This window comes from Drosophila suzukii, chromosome X, assembly GCF_043229965.1.
Source record: "Drosophila suzukii chromosome X, CBGP_Dsuzu_IsoJpt1.0, whole genome shotgun sequence".
NCBI classification, from domain to species: Eukaryota; Metazoa; Arthropoda; class Insecta; order Diptera; family Drosophilidae; genus Drosophila; species Drosophila suzukii.
Window position 1 is genome coordinate 30,437,478 of NC_092084.1, and position 8,905 is coordinate 30,446,382.

General features: G+C 44.3%; 1 protein-coding gene across 1 annotated transcript; it reads left to right on the top strand.

Annotated features, from left to right (window-relative positions):
• Positions 1-3,589: 3,589 nt before the first annotated feature.
• On the top strand, positions 3,590-8,436 carry LOC118878612 (uncharacterized). The gene is made up of 2 exons (XM_036821657.1): positions 3,590-3,664; positions 7,756-8,436. The coding sequence occupies exons 1-2, from the start codon at positions 3,590-3,592 to the stop codon at positions 8,434-8,436; spliced, it is 756 nt and encodes a 251-aa protein (XP_036677552.1).
• Positions 8,437-8,905: the final 469 nt, after the last annotated feature.

Below are 8,905 nucleotides of genomic sequence, written 5' to 3' on the forward strand. Positions count from 1 at the left end.
TCCGACTTTATAAGAGTGTCGGGCTCTCGTCTTGTGCAGTCTTTTTGTTTATTAATTGTTAAGTTCTCCATGTTAAATCCCACGAGCTGCGGAGAAAGGACAGGTCCACCCGGGCAGAGATCCGCCGTACCCGGGTAAGGCTGACTTAGAACAGGCGGTCGCCACTTGCCTGAGCTCACCGTTTGAGACTGAGTTATTTGATGACTCGGGCTCCCAGCCAGATTGACTCTCGGCACGGTACGAGTGACACCTTAGTCCAGCCCGGGGTGAGATGAGTTGTGTGGGTGGGAAAGAGGTAGGTTCAAAGAGTGTGGGAAGGGGGTGTGTGTGAGCTATTTGTCGGAGGCGGCAGCACAAGCGCGACGTCGGTACTGCTACGGCGCAGATACCCGCTGACTGTCCGGGGCTACTTTTTTGCGCTTCGTGTTGGGGGCTTGGCGGTAGCTGGGCCGTGTCCAACTTCCACGCTTATTCGTAGCTACCCTGGAGAACCAGGGCGCTCGCTATCCGCAACCTGCGACCCGTTCGGTAGCCTTCAGCTCGGCGCCCTCAGAGCCATCTCACTAGCTCTTTGGCCGAATGAGCTAGTGAGATGGCTTATATTTAAACTAAATCATAGTCAGAAACGTGAAGTGGCCTCCTGGACCGATGTGATAGATAAATGTGGGGTTTAGTTTAGTGCTTACTCCCGCCCCCCCTATTCTTTTTGGTTGCATATGGAAATTGTGACGGCTCGCTGTCCCGAGATGGTGATCCGGAACCGGTGACCCCCCGCGTGCCGAAAGAAACGGACCCGTGTGCGTTCATGCTGAAGAACGAACTGGACTAGAGTCGGGGGTAGTCGGCGGTCGTGCGTGTCCACTCGCCATGCTAGGGGGGCAACGACCCAGTGGTCCTCACTCAAGGCCTCCTCTGCTCCGGGCGATACCCGAAGATCTTGCAGTCCCCATTGCGTGTCTTCGGTCTCGGATGTGCTTGTTCTTGGCTTTCTCCAGTGAAGCATGTCGTGGGCTGCCGGTGGGACTGTACGCCCTGGGGTCGGTGGGAGTAATCGGGCGGAGGTACGCAACCCTTGGGCCAGAAAAAGTGGCGAGACTGGTGCCCTGGATGACACTGCCCTGGGTGTCGTTGGGTTTGAGATCCGTCTACCTGGGGTTATTGCCAGTGTCACTGTTGGCGGTGTTTGCGGAAGAGGACTGCACACCGTGTTGTGTATCTCATCTTCCATTCGGAGAGGTGGGGAATCAGGTGACGCTAGGACCAGGTCGTTTTCGGCATCGTAGGGAGACCTCTCGGACGGGGAGCGTAACAAGAATAAAGTATCCAGGTAGTTTTCCCAAACCGCGGTCGTTACCCTGAGACCATCGCCTTCTAACGAGGAATCGTCGGCCGAGTCGGCCCTTCCGGTATCTTGATCCATCTCAACAGACCAATCCAAGTGTCCTGGTGACCAGGGTGTTCGCGGAGTTGGACTGCGAACCGGGTCGTAATGATCCGTGTCACCAATCGAGGAGAGCGTTTCGTCGCTCCGGTCGGGAATGGCATCGTTGGGAGCGTTTCTATCGCCGCTGCTCTCGTAGATGTCCCAAGCAGCGTTCGCTGCCCTGACAGCGTCGGCTAGGGGTGGTCGATATCCTCCCATGCCAAAGCGACCATCGCCCCCAACCGAGGAATCGTCAGACGATGTCGAGTCGGTCCATTCGGTGCTTTGAAACTCCTCAACGCAACTCTCCAAGAGTCCTGGTGCGAAGGAGTGGTGGTTTTGGGTGCGCAGCTAGGAGGTTACCCACCAGTGAGCCGAGTCGGTTACAGGTGCAATGTCGTCTTCGACCCTCAGTCTTGGCAGTCGCCCTAAGTTCAGTGCGGTTTCCTCGTTGTACACTTCCTCGCTGTGGTCTCCTATCGGTGACATCTGGCCCGGGTGCACGAAAGGTTGGGTTGAATCCGAATCGTAATTTCGGGAACTCATCCCCGGGCTATCGGGACTTGTGGGCTCGTTGCTCGCTGTCGAGATTCTTCCTCTGGGTTCCTCGTCTTCATTCCTACGCAATGCTATGCCACACCCCGTGGGGCTGTATCGCGGTGACGTGGTAATGTCCAGAACCGACGCTACGTCGGAGTTATGCATGCTATCACTGCTGTTGCTCAATGTACCCCCATCGTGGTCGATGGGCGGAGAAAGGCCATTCTGATTCATCCTAGGAAAGTACATAAAGAGGAAAAGTTGTATATTATACATCGTTATATATAGTTAATAACGTATTAAAATTCAAACAAGGAAGAACACTATAGTCGAGTACCTCGACTATCAGATACCCGTTACTCAGCTAAAGGGACAAAAGAGAAATGGGGATATGCAAGCAGCAAAGCGAGACTGAAATGCGCCACCTACCCCTGATCTCAATATATGGTTATGTGGGCGGTAGACAGACTTAAGCGTTATGGGCGTTAGAGTGGGCGTGGCAAACTTTTTGGGTCAATCGATAGGTATTGGTGAGAACAATACATTTGAGTTAAAATTTTTATTGTAGCACCAAAACTGTATGAGCCACAGTTTTGGGCGGTTTGTGGGCGTGGCACGCTGCTGAAAGAAGCGTTGCGCTGCGTAAGAAGCTTAGGAATCTGCATGCCAAATCTCAATAGCCTAGCTCTTATAGTTTCCGAGATCTCAGCGTTCATCCGGACGGAGAGACAAACGAACAGACGGACATGACTAGATCGACTCGGCTAGTGATCTTGATCAAGAATATCTATACTTTATGGGGTCGCAAACGCTTCCTTCTGCCTGTTACATACTTTCCGACGAATCTAGTATACCCTTTTACTCTACGAGTAACGGGTATAACAAGATTTAATTGTCTATTTAGTTAATTACGTTTTAAGCTTCCTTGCTCTACTGATAATTCTAACAGACCATCAACAAAGTCATGGAAGTCATGGTCAAAGTGAGTCAATGGAAGGGGACCAAAAAATTTCAGGGAGATTTAAATCGCCCAAAACAATCAAGATGTACTTGTCGGAAAGATGAGATAGAACATTTTTTATTGCAGTCAAATGGTGCTCACAAATTATTAAGTCGGATCCAGGTGGAATATAAGAACAGGTTACAAAAATAGGTGAAGATTGCAAACAAAAATTTAACACAAACCAATTAAATGTCGTTGGGTTTAATAAAGTATATTCTCTCTGATGTTTGACTAGAGGTAACGGCAATCAGTTGGGAAGACTTTTAGAATTTAGTATATTAAATATTTCTGGAGGAGCAGATCTTTTAAATGAAGTTATATTACTAGCATAAGAATATTTAAACTCTTCCACTATAATGTTTAGCGATGGTAATTTTTGGTGTATAAATTCCAAAACATTTGCAGATGTGGTTTCGCGGGTTAACCAAGACACAAATAATAGTTTCCTATATGGAACAATAGAGAGTCTCTTTCTTCCTCCACGAGCAATCTAAACATCGTTTGTCTGACTATCGGGACCAGGGACTACTATAGAGCTTACTTCTCCTGTAGGCACAAAAAGTAGTGTTTACCCCTTACACTGACTAGCAGAACCAGGGACTTTTCCAGAGCTTTCAGTACTTATGGGCACTGCCGGCAGCGAAGCTTTAGATCCCCCAGCGGCAGTGGATGCCGACATAGCTGCCGAAACCGATCGGGTAAAAATGCTGAGTCCCTCCTCGCTGATTAGAGGTCCTAAATACACTTGTCTGTCATCACCTGGCTTAACAGTAGGTTGGCTCCAAGGCGTGATCCTTTCAAGTCGTACCGATATTGTTTCGTTCAGTTCCAGGTCTGGTTCGATGACGCTGTTGAGAGTACAAAATGGAAAGGGCAAAGACTTCAAAAGACTTCGACCATTTTACCAAGTTCGTATGGGTACAGCCGATCTGGAAGGCCACCGCGGGAGAAGTCGAAAGCTTTCTGGAAAATAACATTTTTCATCAGTTTAGAGTGCTAAGGCTTAAACACTCTGATAACTGTAAGCAGTTCGTGTCTCAGGTGTTCGCAAAATTGCTCAGCCAAAATCCGACACAAAAAAACAGGATTCTATGCTCCACAAGTGAATGTAGCTAAAGGAGCAGTCCGATCCGTACTGCAAATGCTCAGGGAAATGACTGAAAGACCAGCGGCAGTGGCTAAGAAGTGGTTACCACTAAGCTTTGGGATTTGAACCTGACTATGTGATGTTTGAAATACGCATGGTCACGAACGCAAGTGCGTATTCAAACATGCGATGTTTCGTCGACATTGCTACAGCAGATCTAGCACAGTGACTTGATGACAAGATGTCAAGAATTATTCTGGGATAAAGTAAGCCAAGGATTTATTTGGGTGCACGAGAAAGCAGCAAAGAAGTTGAGTTTGCAATACGTCAGATGGTATTCTGCAATATGCAAATACATATATATAATATAATGTAAACGTCAAGGGAATTCTTTGTACGAATATGGCAACGGAGTTGCAAAAAATATCGGAGTACACGAACAGAATGACCACCCCAGCAAATTTTCCTTTAACCCAAGAGATGAGAACTCGCCTGAGCGAGCAGAGGAGCCTTCCCAATGGCGGACTGGGAATGCCAGGAGGCGGAATCTCTTCAGGAGGAAAATGGGAATCAATGTTGCAGAAGTTATCTTAATATTAACTAGTAAAAATGTATAAAAAAAAATACAATACAAAAAAACACATATTGATAATAAAAAATAACCAAATCGAAATAAAAACCACATCACATTTTCACATTTCAATATATTGTATTTTTTTTAAATGTGTACATTAGTCGATTACTAATCGAGCCAGTACTAAATATTAAGCGTGAATTAATCGACCGTTAGATAATAAGTTAATTACTAACGCGTTCTTGATTTTCGTTTAGTGTGTAGATGTCATGTAACATTTTTATACCCTTGCAGAGGGTATGTTGATTTCAGTCAGAAGTTTGCAACGTAGTGAAGGATACGTTTCCGACCCCATAAAGTATATATATTCAGCATGACTAAACGTGTCGATCTAGCCATGTTCGTCCGTTTCTACGCAAACTAGTCTCTTAGTTTTTAAGCTATCGGGCTGAAACTTTCCCAAGAGTCTTATTTCTTTTGCAGGTAGTATATAAGTCGGAACCAGCCGAATCGGACAACTATGTCTTAGAGCTCCTTAACATATGTTGTTGTTTTTTAACATATAACCTCATATGCTTGGAAATAGCATTTTTTAATTAGTTTTAAATTTCGAATTCAATTTTATCAAAATCGGACGACTATATCATATAGCCGCCATAGGAAGGATCGGCAAATTGGTGGGAAAATTATATGAAACAAATTATAGCTTTGGCGTTTTTGACATATTGTCTTATACTATTGGAAATATCAATTTTTGTATTTTTAAATTTAATAATTATAGCTGTAAGGGTATACAAACTTCGACTTGCCGCAGTTAACTTCCTTTCTTGTTTTTGTTAATTTAAGATACAAATACACTCCATATCTCTGTCTGCAGCCCAAGAAAAGTTCAGACTTTGACTTTAATGTCAAATAACTGATAATTAAAATGGTTGCGAACCCGTTTGTGGGCTTCTAAGATATATATTGGCTTAGCGTTTTTCTTAATATGCCCATTTAATTAAATAAACCCCAAAAAAGTAAGTTTCAGAAGTCTGCGTACTGCTAAGAAGTCCTTATTATCTTTCACAATTTTGTGCGTGCACTCAATGTATACTTGTGTATGTGGACTGTCCCTATTGAGGCACAAGGTTAAACTTTGTTTACTTTCTGTATGTATGAACGTATGTTGAAATGCACATGCACATAAATAAAGAAAAAGGTTTTATTTTTCGCGCGGCTGTGGGAAATTTACCTTGTTTTGCTGCAGAAAACACCAGTTCTTTGCAACTTAGGTCGAAGGATCACGAATAGCTTCCAGTTGCCAATTTATGATTTCGCTTTCACACGGTGAAGGTCTTCTGGAAGCTAAGAACCCAAATGCTGGAAGCTGCTGGTACGTTGCTGGAAGCTGATGGCAAGTTGAAGGAAGCAGATGGTAGGGTGTTGAATGGGGATAGTGGCTTGCTGGAAGCTGGTGGTCGGTTTTTTTTTTAAAGAAGTCTAAATAAAAACTGTGAGCTTGTCGAGATGACAGTTCTGTAAAGAGACCTTTTTTTGGTTCCCTTGAAATGTCTTCTTTATTTATGTATACATTTTGATATATACTAGATTTGAGGTCGGCGCCCGGTTTGGAACGTCGGAAATTTGGTTGTGAACGATGTTTTAAGATGGATTAAAAAATAAAAATATTTTTAAATTTTTTGTACAGTTTCAGAGAGAAAGCTGTGCTAGGATGGAAATTAGAAAATACTCAATTTAAGGAACCATAAGCAAGCAGCAAAGCGAAATTGAAATGCACCACCTACCCGCGATCTCAATATGTGGTTATGATTTACGCGTTATGGACATTAGAGTGGGCGTGGCAATCTTTTTTTGGGTCAATGGATAGGTATTGACGAGGCTAAAACATTTCAGTTAAGATTTTTTATCTAGCATGAAAATTGTGGGAGCCACAGACTTAGGCGGCTTATGGGAATATTCGGAATCTAAATCTCAATTCTCTATCTTATATAGTTTCCCAGATATCCGCGTTCACATTTACGATTTTTTTTAATTTGTGGTCGGTTTCTTTTATTTTATTATTTTATTCTAGCATCAAAACAGTAGGAGCCACAGTTTCGGACGGTTTGTGGGCGTTAGAGTGGGCGTGGCACCCTGCTGAAACAAACTTGCGCTACGCAGGAATTTTAGGAATCTGCATGCCTAATCCCAACATTGTAGCTTGTATAGTTTCCGAGATCTCAGCGTTCATACGGACAGACGGAAATGGCTAGATCGACTCGGCTAGTGATCCTGATCAAGAATATATATACTTTATGTGGTCGGAAACGCTTCCTTCTGCCTGTTACATACTTTCCGACGAATCTAGTATACCCTTTTACTCTACGATTGACGGGTATAATAATGTTATGTTGCTTCGTTAATTATTTTATGTTCAGCCGCCTGTGGCGCTAAAGAAGAAGAAGATAGGTGGCGCTATAGGATAGGTGTTGTAGTGAAAAAAACAGATCTCCATCAATCCCGCACTCCCTTAAGCTGAGTAACGGGTATTTAATAGTTGAGGCCATCGACTATAGCGTTTTCTTTTGAATTTGAATTGCATTATTGTCAAATTTCAACATTTCTTAAAGAAAAAATCAATAATTTGGATAAAGTTTTAGTGTGTATTTATCAGTTCGTCACTTTACCCTACAACTATTAGAAGTGAAAAATTATTGGCTTACGCCAAGAGCTGTAGTACTTAACTCCGCTGGAATTTTACCATTGAACTTTTACGGGAATATGCTCAATAGATGTCGGCAACTTTCTGCTTTTAAACTTTTAAAACATATTAATTTTTGAAAAAGTGGCATTCAAAAAACGAGTCGTTCATACCCTACACTCCCCTACACTAAAAGTTAATAAAAAATATGTGTCCAAAATAAATCGGTCTTGTCGTAAACCAAAAAATTGGCTATCGAAGGATACAAAAATACATTAAGTTATGGCTTTTAGGTGGCAGCCCTGTTCCTTAGATATGATGAGCTAGTAGGCCATTCGTTTTCCTGTGACAGCTGAATTATTGCAATCGGAACTTTTCGACAACGTCAAGCTCTAGCGCCTTTCTATAAAAAGTAAAAAAATCTATACAATTTCGGCATATTCAGTTAGCCACAGCCATGGCCCCAAAGAAACGCATTTCGATGATCGCACCGGGGAGCGTGGTACCGGTAGTGCAGACGACCGAGACCGCGTCCCGGCGTTCAGTTGGCACCCAAACGAATGTCCTGGCAATTGGTCCGTCGAAGCGCAAGATGAATGCCTTGCAGATACCGCCGTCCCAACATTTGGCCACGCACCTGATGCCGGCGGTCAATCCGCAGGCAGAACCGTTGGCCGCTTCCATCATGATATGTAAACAACCGGCGGCTTGCCCACCGTTTGTTCCCGATTTGAATGAGAAGGCCTGCCAGGCGGTGGACGACGGTACTCTGGATTCAGCCGACCGTGTGATCATCCCGAATAACGGCGAGCAACCGATTGAATATCTGCAGTCCCTGATGACCAATCGAAGCGAAAATGCCAATCACTGGGATCGTAAACGTCTGGAAACTCTGATGACCCTAATCAACGACAATCCACCGCCGAATTGGCTTCTGGCGTCCCAAATGTGGCTGGAGGTCGACCAACTGGAGGAGCGTATAGAGGCCTACGATCAGAGGGAACTGCTCAATGCCAAGAAACCTAAGATGGACGAGGAGCTGGCCAATGGTCAATACGGGGGGCAGAACGGGCAGCAGGGTGAGCAGCAGAACGAAGAGGTTCATCAGCCTTCACCAAAGACTTAGGAAATCGAGCCATATGTTCTATGCATAATTGTTCATATTAAATGTAAAATGAGCTTATTTACGGACTCTCTTGTATTGTCTTAAAGGAAGCGCAAGGGAGATGGAGAATGCAAGCAGCAAAGCGTCTTTTTTCGAGATTTCAGGGAGCCACCTAGCGGTGATGGTATCGACGAGACCAATACATTTCAGTTAAAATTTTTTATCTAGCATGAAAATTGTGGGCGTCACAGGTTTTCGCGGTTTGTGGGCGTTAAAGTGGGCGTGGCAAACTTTTTTTTGGGTCAATCGATAGGTATTGATGAGAACAATACATTTCAGTTAAAATTTTTATTCTATCATCAAAACTGTAGGAGCCACAGTTTTGGGCGGTTTGTGGGCGTTAGAGTGGGCGTGGCACTGTGCTGAAACAAGCTTGCGCTGCGTAAGAAGCTCAGGAATCTGCACGCCAAATCTCAATAGCCTAGCTCCC

Coding starts and splice junctions, on each gene's coding strand:
- LOC118878612 (XM_036821657.1), top strand. CDS start 3,590: ATGGGCACTGCCGGCAGCGAAGCTTTAGATCCCCCAGCGGCAGTGGAT. Junction 3,665..7,755: donor TAGCTGCCGAAACCGATCGG/GTAAAAATGCTG, acceptor CGGCATATTCAG/TTAGCCACAGCCATGGCCCC.